The 19,986-nt window shown below is 42.4% G+C and overlaps 1 protein-coding gene across 3 annotated transcripts in view; it reads left to right on the forward strand.

The window, feature by feature from the left end:
• Positions 1 to 16,520, forward strand: part of rai14 (retinoic acid induced 14) — a 217,372-nt gene extending 200,852 nt beyond the window's left edge. For 2 of the 3 annotated variants that reach the window (XM_078220432.1, XM_078220421.1), the window contains 4 exons: positions 2,027 to 2,176; positions 9,111 to 9,176; positions 11,972 to 12,045; positions 15,968 to 16,520. In XM_078220432.1, the coding sequence (XP_078076558.1) occupies positions 2,027 to 2,176; positions 9,111 to 9,176; positions 11,972 to 12,045; positions 15,968 to 16,010 (333 nt within the window). In that variant the 3' untranslated portion in view covers positions 16,011 to 16,520. Of the gene's footprint in view, positions 1 to 2,026; positions 2,177 to 9,110; positions 9,177 to 11,971; positions 13,293 to 15,967 lie in introns of those variants that run through there. The other variant, XM_078220442.1, reaches the window with a different exon arrangement.
• The last annotated feature ends 3,466 nt before the right edge of the window (positions 16,521 to 19,986 follow it).

A 19,986-nucleotide genomic window follows, 5' to 3' on the forward strand; every position in this document is an offset into this window, starting at 1 on the left:
TGGGAGTACAGATTCACAAATTACTGAAAACGGAAAACAAGTAAAACCACCTCCCGCACTGTAGGGATTCTGTGATCATGAAAATGCAGGCCAAGAGTACTAGGTTTCTTCCTAGAAGAATAGAATTGAAAGGAAAAGAGATTATAGGTAGAATTTAAAGGGGGGTAGGGAGAGAGGGTTTCACCCCACCACACCAAAGAGTCAGGGTGATTGCAACTGCCCGCAGCCAACTCATTGCCCGGAAGCAGGACTTTCGCCCTCCTATCTCAAAGCTGCTGATCAATCTCATTGACTGGCAACTCTGTAGTACCAGCAGCACCTCTGAGAGCAGGAACTACTGGCAGACCCTGAGAAGCAGAGCCAGAGCCTAGGCCTCTTTTGGGGCAAGGCAGAAAGCCTTGGGGTTGGAGGTCTTGATTGAGAGGCCAGGGGAGTGTGCAGCAAAGGGGCCTGGGAAGGAGGCATTCATCTCCCTTCTCGCCTGAGGTCTGAGGAGGATAATCCACTCGGTTTCTCATACATCCCTTGTCTCCTCCCACCAACCTCAAAAATGCAGCTTGGTCAAGAAGTGGCCCTTAAGTGAAATTCTGCCCTATGTTAAACAATAGTTGGACCAGACTTTGAGTAAATGCACATATCTGGTCTCCAGCTTGCAAACAGAATATAGAGGCATTGGAGAAGGTGCTAAATAAATTTACAAGAATGATTAAACAGACTGGGACTCTTTTCTCTAAAAAGGGAAAGACTGGGAGCTGACTTAATAAAAGTCATTAAAATTGCGAAAGGCTTCAATAGAGTAATTGTAGAAAGATTTCGGTTTATGCAGAGATGGAGAACATTGGATCATAAATTTAAGATAGCCACTAGATAATTTCAGGAGGAATATCTTTCTCCAAGAGAGATGACACTCCAACAGGTTTAACCTGTTGGACTATAACCTGGTGTTGTGTGACCTTTATCTTGTCCAGCCCAGTCCAACACCGGCATCTCCACGTCACTTCTTCACACCACTTCACCAAGAGGCTGGTTGGGGTATGGAGCTTGCTACCACATTAAATAGTTGAGGTGAATAGCTCAGAAGCAATTAAGGAAAAGCTTAATGAATATAACATTTACGCAAGAAAAGAAAATTTAGTCCTTTGAACTGTTCTTTATAATTAGTCCCTTAATATGTGAGTTAACCTGATCAATCTTCTTTGAGCTCTTTTTATTACATAATTGTTCCTTTTTGAATCGGGATTACTAAAGCCACTGATCACGGCCACAGTATTTAAATGGAGGTGTAGAAGATGTAAGTAGGAGAATGACCCAAGACCTTGTCAATGCTGGGGATGTCGAGGGGACTCGCCAACTCTCAATGGCAATCGAGATGGGGAGAGCGGGAACTCTGGTTGGCAATGGTGAGAGAGTATTTGTGGAGAGGACAACACCAGTGGAACACTTATCCTCCTCATGGCCCACAAGGAGTATAAAGAGGGGTCATTCACCATAGGTAGCCAGTAGCTCCAGCCTCCAGTTCACTGTTGAGTCTGCAGCAGGCGTTCATTGCAAATCCAGCTTGCGATTGCACTGTAGGAACCTGATTTGGAAATGATCAGCAGTTCGGGCAGCATCTGTGGAGAAAGGAGCTGAGTTAGCATTGCAGGTCGTCAAAGATTATCAATCTACTGAGTGTTTTGAGCATTTTCTGTTGATTCATCTTGTGATAGACCTGTGTGTCTTTCGAGGTTCCTTATTATTAACATATAAAACATCTTGCAATCCCTGTGAATTCAAATTGAATTATAGAACAAACTCGAGGGACAACATGGCCGATTCTGGCCGATGACTTATCCTATGTAACAGGCGTTATTGCTTCTGGAATCAAAAACATTCACCAGTAAAGTCCTTTGGAACAAGGAAATCTCAGCAACAGAATACAAATGGGAATTTTATCCCAAGTTCATTTTTTTTCCTTCTTGGCATTGCATGATGAATCTGCTCCCTCAAAACCAATTGAACTTATTGTATTTTGGTATCAAAACAGAACAGTGAATTGTCAAAGGAAGTAAGCAAATTAAAAGAGGCATTGAACAGCCTTTCCCAACTTTCTTATACTGCAAGCACTCTCAAAAGACAAAACCAGCAACTTGAGACTCAACAGCAGCAAGTGAAGCATTTACAGCACCAGTTATCTGTAAGTACATAAATGCCCCCTAAGTGTGTTTGTGCTATTTTAAATGAGTGTACTTCTCAACATCTAAGCTGTTTACTTGTACTTCAGTTGTTTCCAAAAGTATGGGGTTAGATTTTCATGTTCGGCTTGGGAAATACAAGTCAGGTCATTTCCCAGCCTTGGAAATTGAACCTGTCACCTCTGCACATACTCACCATGATTTCATCTCCAGGAGATGTGGCCATCGAGGGTTCAGGTTCCCCGACTCCCAAGGGAGCTTTGGATGAGTGCAGGTCCTGAGGTGGGCTGGTTGGAGGGATTTCCTGAGTTCACTGGGACGTCAGGTCAGCTTTCAGTCATTATTCTTAGGCTACCAAAATCTCACCGCTCAACCGTCACACCCCTCCCAGACACCCCCTTATACTCCACATACTTCCCCATGGCCCTGATATTTCCCATGACCCCTGATATTCCCCACATAGCTACTCACCCAGTATGCACTATATGGAATCCTCTGGAACAACGGGAAGTCTTTTGAATGAACATGAAAAAAGTACACGTCTAACAATCTAATAGAACTGTCACTCAAAAATGATGCCAATCATCCTGAAAAAAAATACCTAGACCTGAGAAAAAATAAGTTGAGTCCCATCAACTAATCATTCAGTTGCAAAAGCAAATATCTATTAGGTAACCACATCAAATACATGCAGTCCTTTAATAATCTCTTAACACTGTCTAACAAACTGTGCACACAACCCCTAAGTTTTTCAGTTTGAAAATCAGCCAAGCCTTCATAATGGGCTCACCAGTCATGAGAAACTCTTGCAATTGCAGACAGTGGAGTCTATTGAAACTGAAACAACAGATCACCAGGTTTTTTTTGTAAGCTACAAAGGGTTATGAATGTAGCCCAATCCATCACACAAACCAGCCTCCCATCCATTAATCAAGGACCCCATGCACCCCAAACATACTCTCTTCCACCTTCTTCCATTGGGGAAAAGGACACAAGTTGAGATCACATACCAATTGACTCAAGAACAGTTTCTTCTCTGCTGCCATCAGACTTTTGAATGAACCTAACTTATATTAAGTTGAACTTTCTCTACACCCTAGCCATGACTGTAACACTACATTCTGTACCCTCTCCTTCCTTCTCCCCAATGTCCTGTATGAATGGTATGCTTTGTATAGTGCACAAGAAATAATGCTTTTCACTGTATGCCAATACATGTGACAATAATAAATCAAATCAAATGACATGTCATTCAAAGCAGTGCAGGGACAGGTGTTTTTTTTCCCTCCAAGTGAAAGCTGCAGAGCATATTCTTTTAAATGTAAAACATTGGTCATTTAAATCAGTTCAAATTATGACACGAGAGTTTCCAAGCACTGTTTACTTCAGTTTTGAATTGATAATGGCAGTACTCCCAAAGGGAAATTACTCTTCTGCACCTCAGCACTTACACAATGCTGATCAATGCAGTGGTCAGCTTATATTTGCAGAACTGAGCCCAATAGTCAATCACCGCAGTAAAAACACACAACTTTTAGTACACCAACTAATAATGACATTTGCGGTTATGAAAACATTTAACACTTACCTCTCAGAATGTTCCTGACTCTTCAGTAGGATTACCCCAAGCATTAAACAAAGCCTGTTTTCGAAAGCCTTCCAACCCAACCGCCTGACCCCATGAAACACTCGGGACAGCAAAAAAAACAGTTTGCCCCAGGGCTCTCACTGACAACCTTGATATTAGAGGGTGTGCATACAGGATCACCACCTGACCCTAAGTCGTACCCTCCCACCAACTGAAACATTGCCTGTGTCTATGTCTCCATGGAAAATTTAAATTTAGCATACAGAAAATAAGGTTTTGGTGGTTCCTGACCCCATTTCCAACTCCAGGAGGACATACAAATCCGGTCCATGGTCATAGTGCATGCTCCAAGAGCCCGCATTGTGCAGTGGTGATGATAAAACTGTCAATTCTGGAAGACTTTGATAAGGTAGATGTCCGAGAGATTGTTTCTGCTGGATGAGGAATCTAAAACATGGGTTTCAGAATAAGGGGCCAATCATTTAGAACCGAGATGAGAAGAAAATTCTTCACTCCGTGTTGGGAATCTTTGGAATTCCTTACCCCAGAGGATCGTGGATGCTCCATCACTGAATGTTTGGTTGGACAGATTTTTGGTTTCTCAGGAAATTAAAAGATGTGGTGAAATTCGGGGAAGTAGAGTTGAAGTCCAAGATCAGCCATGATCACCTTGAGTGGCGGAAAAGGCTCGACAGGCCTTATGGTTTACCCTGCTCATATTTCTTGTGTTCCTGTATCAGTGTTCACCACCATTACCCAATTAAGCTGGCAACAACTTTGTGAATTTGTACATGCACAGGATAACAGAAAGGTCCAGCTGTTACTGTCAATGATTCATAAAACATGAAGGAACAGAATCACAGGACCACTAATTTGTTTTAATAGCAGGAAAAAGCATTTATTAAACATGGAGAATTGAATTCTAATACAATATTCCTTTACTCCCCCTTCGGCTTAACAATTGCACACAGGTTTTAAGATTAACACAGATGAAGAATTACATTTAAAGCTATAATGCTGTCATTAACACACACACTCCTTTTTAAAACACACAGATTGGTTGTGGTCAAATACACACACACACTGCACTGAATCCACGTTAATGTCTGTGGATTTCTCCTCCAGGTCCCCCAGATTTTGTCATGAGAGTTTTCAACTCCACTTCAAAAACGTGCTTTAAAATCTTCTCCCATGTGGAACCTTGGCATGTTTGCCCGTAGAACTCTGAAGGTGGAAGAGCATGTTAGTAGGGTGATGAAAAAGGCATATGGGCTTTGCCTTTATCAATCCAGGCACAGATTATAAAGTAAGAAGTCTTACAACACCAGGTTAAAGTCCAACAGATTTATTTGGTAGCAAAAGCCATTAGCTTTCAGAGCGCTCGCTGCTCCTTCATCAGGTGAGTGGGATTTCAGTTCACAAACAGGGCATATAAAGACACAAACTCAATTTACAAAATAATGGTCGGAATGTGAGTCTTTACAGGTAATCAAGTCTTAAAGGAACAGACAATGTGAGTGGAGAGAGGGTTAAGCACAGGTTAAAGAGATGTGTATTGTCTCCAGACAGGACAGTTAGTGAGATTTTGCAAGCCCAGGCAAGTCGTGGTGGTTACAGATAGTGTGACATGAACCCAAGATCCCGGTTGAGGCCGTCCTCATGTGTGCGGAACTTGGCTATCAGTCTCTGCTCAGCGATTCTGCGATGCATGTGTCGTGAAGGCCGCCTTGGAGAACGCTTACCCGAAGATCAGAGGCCGAGTGCCTGTGACCGCTGAAGTATTCCCCAACAGGAAGAGAACACTCTTGCCTGGTGATTGTCGAGCGGTGTTCATTCATCCGTTGTCATAGCGTCTGCATGGTCTCCCCAATGTACCATGCCTCGGGACATTCTTTCCTGCAGCGTATCAGGTAGACAACGTTGGCCAAGTTGCAAGTGTATGTACCATGTACCTGGTGGATACATGGTGGATGGTGTTCTCACGTGAGATGATGGCATCTCTGTCGATGATCCGGCATGTCTTGCAGAGGTTGCTGTGGCAGGGTTATGTGGTGTCGTGGTCACTGTTCTCCTGAAGGCTGGGTAGTTTGCTGCGGACAATGGTCTGTTTGAGGTGGTGTGGTTGTTTGAAGGCAAGAAGTGGGGGTGTGAGGATGGCCTTGGCGAGATGTTCGTCTTCATCAATGACATGTTGAAGGCTCCGGAGAAGATGTCTTAGCTTCTCCGCTCCGGGGAAGTACTGGACGACAAAGGGTACTCTGTCTGCCGTGTCCCTTGAGGAGGTCAGTGTGGTTTTTTGCTGTGGCGCGTCGGAACTGTCGATTGATGAGTCGAGCGCCATATCCTGTTCTTATGAGGGCATCTTTCAGTGTCTGGAGGTGTCTGTTGCGTTCCTCCTCATCCGAGCAGATCCTGTGTATACGGAGGGCTTGTCCGTAGGGGATGGCTTCTTTAACGTGTTTAGGATGGAAGCTGGAGAAGTGGAGCATCGTGAAGTAATCCGTGGGCTTGCGGTACAGTGAAGTGCTGAGGTGACAGTCCTTGATGGAGATGCATGTGTCCAAGAATGCAACCGATTCTGGAGAGTAGTCCATGGTGAGTCTGATGGTGGGATGGAACTTGTTGATGTCATCAACTCCTTGCCTTCAAACAACCGCACAACCTCAAACAGACCATTGTCCGCAGCAAACTACCCAGCCTTCAGGAGAACAGTGACCACGACACCACATAACCCTGCCACAGCAACCTCTGCAAGACATGTCGGATCATCGACACGGATGCCATCATCTCACGTGAGAACACCATCCACCAAGTACACCGTACATACACTTGCAACTCGGCCAACGTTGTCTACCTGATAGACTGCAGGAAAGAATGTCCCGAGTCATAGTACATTGAGGAGACCATGCAGACGCTACAACAATGGATGAATGAACACCGCTCGACAATCACCAGGCAAGAGTGTTCTCTTCCTGTTGGGGAACACTTCAGCGGTCACGGGCATTCGGCCGCTGATCTTCGGGTAAGCGTTCTCCAAGGCGGCCTTCACGACACACAACAGCGCAGAGTTGCTGAGCAGAGACTGATGGCCAAGTTCCGCACACATGAGGACAGCCCCAACTGGGATCTTAATTCATGTCACACTATCTGTAACCCCCACGACTTGCCTGGGCTTGCAAAATCTCACTAACTGTCCTGTCTGGAGACGATACACATCTCTTTAACCTGTGCTTAACCCTCTCTCCACTCACATTGTCTGTTCCTTTAAGACTTGATTACCTGTAAAGATTCTCATTCCAACCATTATTTTGTAAATTGAGTTTGTGTCTTTATATGCCCTGTTTGTGAACTGAAATCCCACTCACCTGACGAAGGAGCAGCGCTCCGAAAGCTTGTCTTTTGCTACCAAATAAACCTGTTGGACTTTAACCTGTTGTTGTGAGACTTCTTACTGTGTTTACCCCAGTCCAACGCTGGCATCTCCACATCACAGATTACAAAAGCAGCGAAGTCATGTTGGAGTTGTATAGAACTTTAGTGAGGCCACAGCTAGAGCACTGTGTGCAGTTCTGGGCACGACATTTACGGAAGGATATGATTGCGCTGGAGTGGGTGCAGAGAGATTTACCAGGATGCTGCCTGGAATGGAACATTTAAGTTCTGGAGAGAGGTTGGATAGGCTTGGGTTGTTTTTGAAGACTGAGGGGCGACCTGATCGAGGTGTACAGGATTATAAGGGCATGGACAGAGTGGATAAGGAGCAGCCGTTCCCCTTAGCTAAGGGTCAGTCATGATCCAAGGTAGTGGCAGGAGGGTTAGGAGTGTGTGAGGAGAAACATTTTTCCTCAGAGGGTGGTGATGGTCTGGAATGCACTGCCTGGGAAGGTGGTAAAGGCGAGTTGCCTCGTATCCTTTATAAAGTAGCTGGATGAGCACTTGGCATGTCATGACTTTCAAGACTTTGGGCTAAGTGCTGGTAAATGGGATTAGGTGGGAGTTCAGGTGTTTCTCATGTGTCAGTGTAGACCTGATGGGCCTCTTCTGCACTGTGGATTCTGTAATAATGCTTTCCCTTAATAGTTTGTGTTTTGAAATCCAGTCCACATTTTCCAAATTACTCTTTAAACACAGCTTCCGCTCCACTTCTACCAGTGAACATCAAGGCACTCTGGTTCCCAGTTTCCAGGATGATAGGGAGTGGGATAGCTTGATCGTGGTTTCAGATAAAGCTCGGCACAACATCGTGGGCCGAAGGGCCTGTTCTGTGCTGTACTGTTCTATGTTCTATATGTTCTATTCTGTTAACTCCACACTCTAGTTTCCTTAACTAGCTGCTCTTTAGATAACCATTATCCCAGGGTATGTTTTTTCTCATAGCAAAGTTGAGAGATGTTCTATCTCTAGCCTTCTAAACCAACTGCTTCTAGCAAAGCTGTGCAGCCTTCTCGCTCTCTATATATCTCCAAATGCTCTAGCTTCCAGTTAAAACTAAGAACAAAAGAAGGTGGTCTCCTGTTGCTAAACAATGCCTTTGCTGATTTATTAATTTTTCACACCATAGCCCTCTCTAAGCATTCTAAGTTGGAATGTAACCAACCCTCAAGCATACAAACACCTTTGTTCAGTATGAATCTAACTATAGGTTTTACCCTTCAAGGCATAGAAACATTAAACTAAACACATTTAAAACTATACCTTATTTCTGATGTTTACCAATACAAATATAAATCCCTTAAAATCACCTTTGTTTTCCTAACATGAGGCACTCGTGTGCAACTGGCTACGGAGCACAGCAGGTTAATGCACTGTCTTTTCCACCTTTTGGAACTTAAAACAAGAGCATACATTTATTTAGCACCTTCAACAGAATAAAATGTTCCAAAGCACTTCACCGCTGCATAATCAAACTGAGCCACATGACATAATACAAGAGAAGACCAAAATCTTGGTTAAAGGGGTAGGTTTTAAAGAACATCTTAAAAGATGGGAGTAGCGCGGTAGAAAGATTTAGGAAGGGAGTTCCAGTTCATCCGGCCATGGCAGCTGAAAACACGGCAGCCAGTGGTGGAGTGATTGAAATCAGGGAGGGAACATGAGTGCAGAGATCTCATAGGGTAGAGCTGGAGGAGGTTACAAAGTTAGGGAGGGTCAAAATCACAGAGCAATTTGAAAATGAGGAAGAAGTTCTTAAAATTGAGAGATTTGAATGTAATCAAGATTAATGGGAAGAATATAATTGAAAGTTAAAGTCCTGACATGAAATTAATTTCAGATGCTGTTCAATTATTGTGTTTTAAATATATATTACAGCTGCTCTAATCAATGAAATGTAATCATTTAATTTATAGGATGCAAATCAACGACATCAGGAGGTAATATCTGTGTATAGGATGCATCTTCTGTATGCAGTCCAGGTAAGTTTCTGTCATTATCCTTCATATCCTGCACAACACAGTGAGATAATCTCTGAATTGACAGGTTATTTTATTTCTTAATAATTCCTACTTTTATGATTACTAATATTAAACATTGCCATAGCTTCTGTTTCAACTACTCCCTTTGGCAAGGTATTCAAAAGAATTTCTGCAGATAGAAATGCCTCCCAACTATTCTGCTCACTCCATTAGTGATAATTTAAGAAAGGATGATCCCAGGTCACTGACTCTCCAACCAAAAAATATATTTCCCGATATACCTAATGGAAACCTTCATTGAATCTCACCTTGGTCTTCACTACTTCTGAAAAATAATCCTGGAATTTGTTTCTTTTCATGACTATAAAGGATAAATTTTAAAAAGCTATAGTTTCAAATCTGAATTTATACGCTGCTGCCATTGGCTTTACTTTGCTTTCTATAATGGAGCACTCAAAATGACACACACTCTAACTGGTGCTATGTACAAATCTATCATAAACCTCTTCATTTTTGTGGCCTGTAAGTTTCTATTTATAAAGACTGAAAACATTTTCATGGCAATATCCATCAGTTCTCATGCTTTCAAAGTTTTTTTATAAGTATTTATTTGTTCGTAGGAAGTGGGTGTCGCTGGCTAAGCCATCATTTATTGCCTATACCTAATTGCCCGTGAGGGGTTAATGGTGAGCCCCTGCCTTGAACCACTACAGTCTGCGTGCTGTAGGTACTCCCATACTGCTGTTAAGAAGGAAGTTTGAGGATTTTGATTTGGGGACTGTGAAGGAACGGTGACATTGTTCCAAGTTAGTATGGTTGGTGGCTTCAAGGGAAGTTGCAGGTGGTGGTGTTCCCATGCATTTACTGCCATTATCCTTCCATGTCTTTTTTTAAAATTCATTTGTTGGGCATGGGCGTTGCTGGGGTCCAAATTTGGCCCATCCAGATTCTGAGTGTGGCATTTTGTTGCCTGTTGCCAATGTGCAGGGTTGCCACATTCTGCTGATCTGTGTCAGCGTAGTTTTTTTTCCTACCAGTATGACTGAAGTGATACACGCATAAAGCAAGAGCAAGTGAAGTGAGGAGCAAGCTGATTGCTCACAACATTGAGTGTGTGAGCTGCGCAATCCATCTGCGTTCAAAGTATAAATACTTACCGTTTGAAGTTAACAATCGTTCTATTAATATAAAATGATTAAGCATTTTCTATAACTCATTATGAAATATTTGGCAGGTATTAAATATATTTCATCTTATTCATGGGGTCATGGTAAGTGAACAAGTCTGATTTCAATCTTGATAAGTGGAAAAGTGAATCGTGTGGAGGACGGAGAAGATCTGCAGAGAGATTTGGACAGGCTGAGTGAGTGGGCGAGGATATGGCAAATGGAGTATAACGTTGATAAATGCGAGGTTATACACTTTGGAGGAAATAATAACAAATGGGATTACTATCTCAATGGAAACAAATTAAAACATGCTACCGTGCAAAGGGACCTGGGGGTCCTTGTGCATGAGACGCAAAAGCCCAGTCTGCAGGTACAACAGGTGATCAAGAAGGCAAATGGGATGTTGGCCTATATCGCGAGGGGGATAGAATATAAAAGCAGGGATGTCTTGATGCACCTGTACAGGGCATTGGTGAGGCCGCAGCTGGAATACTGTGTGCAGTATTGGTCCCCTTATATGAGGAAGGATATATTGGCATTGGAGGGAGTGCAGAGAAGGTTCACCAGGTTGATACCGGAGATGAGGGGTTTGGATTATGAGGAGAGGCTGAGGAGATTGGGTTTGTACTCGTTGGAGTTTAGAAGGATGAGGGGGGATCTTATGGAGACTTATAAGATAATGCGGGGGCTGGATAGGGTGGAGGCGGAGAGATTCTTTCCACTTAGTAAGGAAGTTAAAACTAGAGGACACGGCCTCAAAATAAAGGGGGGTCGGTTTAAGACAGAGTTGAGGAGGAACTTCTTCTCCCAGAGGGTGGTGAATCTCTGGAATTCTCTGCCCACTGAGGTGGTGGAGGCTACCTCGTTGAATATGTTTAAAGCGCGGATGGATGGATTCCTGATCGGTAAGGGAATTAAGGGTTATGGGGATCAGGCGGGTAAGTGGTACTGATCCACGTCAGATCAGCCATGATCTTATTGAATGGCGGGGCAGGCTCGAGGGGCTAGATGGCCTACTCCTGCTCCTATTTCTTATGTTCTTATGTTCTTATTGAGATGAAGGAGGACCATTGTATTAACCTAGGTTGTCTATCACTGTTGTAGATATCCATGCTATGTCAGTGGGGGATGGAATGACTATTAAGGTGATGAATAGGGTACCAGTCATGTGGACCCCTATGTCATGGATGGTGTTGAGCTTCTTGAGTGCTGTTGGAGCTGCACTCATCCAGGCAAGTGGAGAGTATTCCATCACACTCCTGACTTGTGCCTTGGGAATGGTCAACAAGCTTTGAAGAGTCAGGAGGTGAGCTATTTGTCACCTGATTCTAGCCTCTGACCTGCTCTTATAGCCACAATATTTGTTCATATGGCAGGTCCAGTCCAGTTTCTGGTCAATAATAACACTCCGGTTGATATTTAATAGAATAGATGGGAGAAACTTACTCAGCTGAAGCTTGTCCATTGTGTGCACTGAACCAGAAGTTATCGAGATTGCAATCCTGTTCTTGAATCTGAATCTTCACACTTCCTTTGCAGGAACTCGATTCTTTCTATGTTGGCGGGGGGGCGGGGGGGTAAAAGTTAAATGGTTTTGTTTTAACCTTTTCTGAAATATATTTCCAGGGTCAAATGGATGAAGATGTTCAGAAGGCTCTGAAACAGATTTTGACAATGTGCAAAACTCAGACACAGATGAAGTAATAAATATAACATTACGTTGCCAAATTATGTCTAATGTTCAATTGCCACTGCTGTTAAAAAGAATGAGTATGGGATAATTGACTATTAAAACTGCAGAAAAACGTTTACAGGAGCTTTCTTTGTTCCATCCACTAACTGTACGTGTACCTTATTATATTAAAATATATGTAGCCAGTATATTTGTACCAGAATTCCCATTGCAATTTCATGGGGACAAACTAGTTTGTAGAGCTTCATTGTTGTTGTATTTGTTAATAGACTTATTTAGTTTGTTGCACATGCCATTGGAAATTCAAGCTCATGATACATTGTGGTTAGAGTAATGGCATGAATAACCAGAAGCAATCACATCTGCCACCAGATATTTATCAATCCAATTGCACAGTAACCTAATAAATGTTATCATGGGGTACATAGGAAATGCTGAATGCACTGGAGAAGCTAATGCCACCTTGTCAACCTAAACTTGACTTGCAGATGTCCACAATGTGTTGGCACTGCTGGGGGGAAATCAGTGCAGACTGATGTGATAAAGGTCAATATATGGCATGTAGCTGAAAAGACTTGGGTTAGAGTATGAAAAAGTAAGCATAGTACAGACAAGGGATGCCAGGGATGAGCAGACAGTGGTCAGATGCAGAACTCTGTCGTCGTAAAGAACATTTTGCATGTGACTTTTGATTATTGCTGGAAGCCTTAAATTTGAATTACTTCTTCTCCTGGCAGTTTATTTTGTGGAATCATGCCATTCCTTTCTGTGAACTTGCCCTATTTTTTACCATGATAATGTCCAAATTTCAATTATGAACATAAGTACTACTAGTTTATTCAGTACTTTTGCATTCACTGCTCCACTCTCAATATCTCTGTACGCCGTACGATGTAGAGAAGTTGTGATGTAATTTCTTGTACTCAACAACAGGTTTTCCTGAAACCTTATGAGCAGAATTTTTCTGATGTTAATGTTTCTAGGGAGGTCGTACAGCCATTTAATGGTCTGAGGAGCATTCACTGGCTGGAGCTGGTCTCCCAGCCCCTCACTTGGGCAGAATTTCCCACATCAGAGAGTTGCTGGCAGTCTAATTCACTGGCAGGTCTGTAAGTCACAGCAACACCCAGGGAGTGATGGCAACTGCTCAGACTACAAGTTGTCCCACCAATCAAACTGACAAAGGTCCAGGATGGAGGGAAATGTGGGGTCTTGTGGCAAGATGGTGGGGGGTGATGTGGGTGGGTGGAGGGACACCCATAGGATGGGGGAGAAGAGTTGGGGGACTTGCTTTTAAGATCAGGCACAGGGGGTGGGAGAGGTGGGGGATGACCTTGGAGAGTTGCACTTGATTTCAAGAGAGGGTCAGTAATAAAGGCATACCCTGCATACCTGAGGCCTGAGCAGGATAACCTGCTGGGCTTCATCCATGTACTTGAACCTCTCTCCGACCAGCCACACAACTGTAGCCAGGTTGGGAAATCGCACTTCAGTGGCATTAATTGGCCACTTCAAGGCCTCAATTGGGGCAAGGGGCAGGGCAGGCCATTCGAGGCTTCACCTGCCTCCCATACAATTACTGTCAGGTTGGGGTGAAATGCCACCTGGAGAATTTTATTGGTTTCTCGCTCTGCAAACTGACCGACCAGCGGTGGGGGGTAGGGTCCATAAAGTTCTGCCTTATATTTTGGTTTGCAGTAATTAAACGTTATCTTGTCCTATGTTCACGTTGAAGATGTTTTACTCTGTTCGAAAAGTAGAGTTAACAGATGCCTCCCATTCTCCGTAAGCTAGTAGCATAGGGAGTTTGTTTATGAGGCAGTTATGAAAATTAAGAGGCAGACTTATTAACAACAAAATAGCTGAGGTGTTGAGCTTTTTTTTTCAATGCTATTTTATGCAGTGTACAGTAAATTTTGATAAATCTATTCAAAGCTGCAGCTGCATAATAATGATTCTTGGATCATTTGTCAAGGGTCAAAGTTGTAAATTAAGAAATCAGTAGTGAGACTTTTTTACATGTTGTATAAGCCCTTGTGTCACAACCTCCTTCATATCGTACATAGCTAGCAAACTAGTTAGAGGATTTCACTATTTTGTACAACATTACTAATCTTTATCAGCATATAGATCTGAACAATACCTTTCGGTGTAGCCTAAACCACTGTGCAGATATACTTGCCATATTCTTATTTTTATGCGTCCATTAAAGTTTCACAGCTTGACATTTAGTGAGAAATTATAATCATTAATATACAATTCTAGAACTTTACATTTGAAGATCAATGTAGTGAGCTGTATTCATTAACGGAAGTGCTGCACGAGTTACATCTTATTAAGTAGATAGGTTACTTTGTCATTCTTTACAGACTGATTGGTATTATGATTACCTCCCAGATCAAACTGTGTATGCATCTAACTAAAATTGACAGTATGGAAATATTGGAAGATCCTTTCCCTTGTATAGGATTTGGGAAACATAAAATAATACTGCCCTGTAATTGGAATTGTGTTTCAAGGTAAATCAAGGAAAGTCCTGCAGCTTATTTATAATGCAGTTTTTTTTTTGTCGAGAGGGTGGAATGGTAAGGAGTACTGTATTTCCTGTAATTAATGAAAAGCTGAATTCAAGTTCTCTGGAATCTATGTAGTAACAAGAACTTGCTGTTGAAGCTGTGTATCAACCGAAGCAGTGTTATTTCTTCATGTTAAGATAACGGTGTGTTTATATGCTGAACAACCAAATCAAAGCATGGAATAATGAAGGATTCACCAGGATTAAAAATTTATATTGTAGCTTGCTCCACTGGGATTGTTAAAATATGTAGTTTCAAGCTACTTAAAAATTATTTGTTATAAGTTTGCATTGAAGGGCGATTTAACTTATTTCTTCAATCGAGGTGGAGGAATCTGTTAAAACATCTTGGTTCCTGGTAATTTACTCAGTTACTTTATCGTCTGATTATTTTGTGTAGGTTTAAACTATTCTTCTTTTCTTCTAATATTGTGCATTACACTAAATAAAAGTGAAAACACAGATTTGGATTTTTTTTTTGCTATTGCAATTCCACAAGTACTGAGTGATGAGTATTTGATTAATTTAACTGATGGTCCCGAAGTTAAGTGTTGCAGTCAGTCAGTGTGTGCTGGATTAATATGAACCATCAAAGCAACAAAATGATTCATCCAGCCCTGTTGTGCAGTGATGTTTCTACGTAGAACATGAAATTGCACACAAAATTCTGCAGCTGGAGGAAGCCAAACTTGGAAGAGCAGCAGTTACGGGGGCGGAAAAATAATACGTTTTTCCACTGGTGATGATGACGCAGTACTAGAACGCATGTTCTCCACTATCTTTCAAGTGGCTAATGATTGCTGGAAAGATATTCAACCGTAGGAAGTGAACCTGATCTAGTTCCCTCCAATGTCTAGGCATAAAAGTTCCTTCAGAAGCTCAGTGGATAGCAGTTTAGGCAAGAATTTGGGTTTTGTTTCCCCTCTTGGCTCCCAAGAGCAGCTCTAGTCAATTGTAACATCCTGACTGCAGTCAGCGAACTGAGGACTGATCAGTGATTGAATTAAGGGCCCTTCTGGGCTACATGGCAAAGGCCACATTTAGTGGTACATGTAGAACCAAGCCATTGGAGGTCCTGAAGGGATTTGTTTCTATAGAGTATAACATTTCTAGTAGTGATTGAATTGTTTGGGCACATTGATTTTTCATATATTAGCATATTTGGATAGAACATTTACATAAAATGCAATTATCCTCTCTTAGAACACCAAAAGGTTTGAATGATGATACAGTCATGTGGTTTGTTTTTTATTCTTCAGCCTTGCAAATGCTAGCCATGACTGGGGTTCTGTTCATTGAGCATGGCTAGGATGAGACCACACTAAGTCTAATGTATGATTGTTTACATTCTCAGGGCTTCATTGTCTGAAAGATATTTACTACATGAGTGTTCATAAATGGAGGCAGTTCAGAGCCAAATGTCATCCTTTGTGTCCGCCTTAATTGAAAACTTTGTAATTTGTACAAAGCAGTGTCATTTGTGTTTGTACAAAATGCTCCAATACTGCCTGCTCTGAAGAAAAGCTTGATAAAAATTGTGGCAGATAGGTAATTATGATGATGCCTGTTCTTACGCCAACTTTCTTTATTCCCACCCAAAGTGGATTTTCTGAAATGCTGCATTATGGTAAGTTGCACTGAGAAAAGACAGACAACTGAGGTCTGAGTCAAATGTTATGTCTTGCAAAGTTTGTTGTTGAACAGAGGACACTTCAGAATATTTTACAAGTTCAGCCACAATTTTGACAATACACAGGCAATAAGCCACATGATTAAAAACATATTTATTGCAGCTGACTATACTACAGCATTTTAAAATAAAATTAATGTATTTACCCCCTGTAATTCATTGACTTCAATGTATTTTCTGGATAATAAATGTTTTTTGTTATTGAAGACTTCTTGAACCCTTGTGTTTGTGATGCTTGAACATGACTACCATGCCTTCAGAATAATACTTACTGTTGCTTATGGCATATTGCTCAAGCTGAATGCAGATTCTGAAATTTTGAGGGCTTTTAAGGGAATTAACTTAATTCAAAACATCCAAAAGAAGTATGGCTGAGTTTGCAACTTGCTTGTTGAACAATCCAGCTTTCTTCTTGGCAGCAATAACAAAAGCATAATCAGGAGCTGAGGGGTGCCTTCGACGAAGACAATCTTGGGCCAGTCGATGGATCCCATTCACTCACCAGCTACAACACTCAACATGTTAGCCAAAAGGCGGTTAAAGCTCCACTAAATTATCGCTGTTACCTAATACCTGGACAATCCAGCTCATTATGGCAAGGAAATAGCTAAGAACAAACGATTTGGATAAAAAGTAATAGTTACATAAAGCAAACCCTCAGAATAATAAATATTATGTAGTTGCAGCTGAAACTGAACCTATATAGGTCATTCAGTAAGGGGGAGAACAATTTTGAAATGGACAGAAATTCAGTAGGAACTAGCAAAATAGGGAAGAGAGTAATAGAGATCTTGCAGAGGGAGTTTGAGAAATTGTATTCTAGATTGAAGTACAAAATCTTGAGAATAGCACTAATGGTGTAATGCACTGGGAGAATTGAAAGTGGGAAGATTGGATTCATAGTGAGGCAGAGAGTAAGGGTAAAAGGGTCATGTTTGGTTTGTTAAAATGTAATGAGTGGAGTGCCACAGGGTCAGTGCTGGGGCAACAACAATTTACAATCAATTTCAATGATTTTGGATGAAGTGATGGTCACTAAATTTGTCGCTGACCTCAAGATAGGTCAGAAAGTAAATTGTCAAGAGGAGGTAAAGTGTCTAAAAAGGAAAATAGGTTAATTCAGCGGACACGTGGTATCTGGCCACTTTAAGGGGAAAATAGCTTATAGGATCAGGTGACCTGGGGGACCCGGTAAACCAATCGGGGTGGGGGCTCACTCTATCAAGCACGGCCTCAGATCAATTCCAGATGCTGACTGGCAGCCAAACAGCTGCAAGACTCTGAGATATTGTTGTTTCACACCTAGCTAGTGAGCCAAAGCTATTACGTTGGCAATGAGGATAAAACAGAGGACATGTGGTCCAAAGACTGAGAGTACAGAATCCATTGAGGTCGAAGTCAGGTTTGCATATAGAGCTGTGCTGCAGGAAAATGCCTCTATTCGGTCAATTAGATTCCTTTGATCCCTCCATTGAGGATTGGACATAGGGGGGCAGGATGTTACGGCCTCACTTGTCCCTAAACCATAAAAGCCCACCCAAGGTCAACAGACTTCCCATTGTCTGCTCCTCGCCCGCTCCGATTCCCGTGGTGGGTGGGGCGGTAGAATTCTGAGTATGTAGAAAGTCTCGGTTATCATTTTATGGCCAATGGAACAAAGGAAGAGGGGAAGAATAAGGCAATCCCTTTAAGTACCCCGATCTACAGTGTAATCCGCAGCCTTACGTCCCCAAAAGTGCCCAATTCAAGTTAATTCACAAAGATAGTGGATTTGGTGAAGGCACACCATCATCCAAAGCCCTCCATCGCCCTGCAGCATTTAAAGTTTAATTCCACCGGGAAAGCACTAAGAGAGACCATTGCACCTATATTACGAAGCTAAGGCAAAATGCAGAGCACTGCGACTACGGGGCCACCCTGTACAATATGCTGAGATATCACTTATTCTGGAGTCAATAATGAGGCCACCCAGAGAAAGTTGTTAGCAGAGACAAATATCAGTTTTAAAAAGGTGATGGATATGGGGCTGGTAATGGAGGGCGCTGGGAAGGACACAAAGGAGCTTCCTGGTGCACAAAATGGTATGGTTCATCAGTTAAGGCAGGAAGCTGCAGACAGCAAAAGTGAAGATGCTAGTTTTTTCTCATTGGACATGGACGTCGCTGTCTGGCCAGCATTATTGCCCATCCCTACTTGCTCTTGTTCAGAGGGCAGTTGAGAGTCAACTACATTGCAGTGGCTCTGGAGTCACATGTAGGCACAGGTAAGGACGGCAGATTTCCTTCCCTAAAGGCCATTAGTGAACCAGATGGGTTTTTCCAACAATCGACAATGATTTCATGGTCATCAGTAGATTCTTAATTCCAGATATTTTTTTATTGAATTCAAATTCCACCATCTGCTGCGGCGGGATTCGAACCAGTGTCCTCAGAGCATCTCTCTGGGGGCTTCCTGAGGGAGAGGGATATGGCCAGGCAATGCCCTGGCATTGCTCCTTGGCATAGGTTGGCAGCAACCTGTCTGGAGGGCAATGACGGCTGAATTCTAGTGGGAATTCTATAGATGGAGTGGGGAGAAATACCAGCGATGATTGTTGGGCAGGAGGGTTGGGGTAAGGGAATGCCGATGATTATTGCCTGGGGGTGGGGTGTTGGAGGGAATGCCGGTGATGCCTGGGGGGAGGGTGGGGTTAGGAGAGACCCCTGATACCTCTATTGTGGGGAGGGAGTTTACTTTTCGGTCTGATTGGAACGCCTTTTGAAGATGGCCCCCAATCTCTGTGGAGCCTGTTGCCAGCTCGAGGAGTCCCCGTCCTGTCAGAATGACTGCATAAACCAGGCCCATTCTTTTGATTTCCTTAAAGAGACTTAAAATCTGCAGAGAAAACTTGCCTGTGCAAATGGAGAGTTACATGCCAGTTTTCTCACTGAGCCCAACACTTGCCAAATTCTGATTGGATAGCTCCCAACTAAGTAAGAGGTATTTTGTGATGAGCTAGGGAAAATTAAGGGCTGGTGGCGACGATCTACATAGACCCAGAGACAGCCCCACAGTTTTTCAGGGCCAGACCCATGCTCTATGCCTTACTAGAAAAGGTAGAATTGAAAAGGTTAGAGGAACTGGGAATCATCCAGCCAGTGCAATTTGAGAATGTGCAGGCCCTATAGAGTCCATGTGATAAAGCCAGACAAGAGCAGTCAATATCTGTGGGGCTACAAATTGACAGTGAATCAGGCTGCCAAGCTAGGCAAGTACTCCATTTCAAAGATAGAGAATTTGTACACTAAACTGGGCAGAGGCCAATCTTATACGAAGTTAGGTATAAGCCAGGCTTATCAGCAGCTTGAATTGGATGATGCTTCCTGAGGTTATATTACAATTAACATACACAGGGTTTGTTTCAGTATATATGCCTGACTTTCGGCGTATCGTCAGGTTGTGCCATATTCCAGAGAATGATGGAAAGTTTGTTGCAAGGATTGCCATCTATGATACTACACTTGGCCAACGTCTTGATAACAGGTTCAACAGGCCAAGCACCTAGCTAACTTGGAATAGGTGCTAAGAAGATATTCTTCTGTCTTGTTTACTTCATCTATAATTATCTCATATTTTACTGTTGTATTTTGATAAAGCATTTGTATAATTTCATATTTAGATGCTTTGTTTTAATGTTTCAATAA

Source organism: Mustelus asterias, chromosome 1 (genome assembly GCF_964213995.1).
Source record: "Mustelus asterias chromosome 1, sMusAst1.hap1.1, whole genome shotgun sequence".
In the NCBI taxonomy this organism is placed as follows: domain Eukaryota; kingdom Metazoa; phylum Chordata; class Chondrichthyes; order Carcharhiniformes; family Triakidae; genus Mustelus; species Mustelus asterias.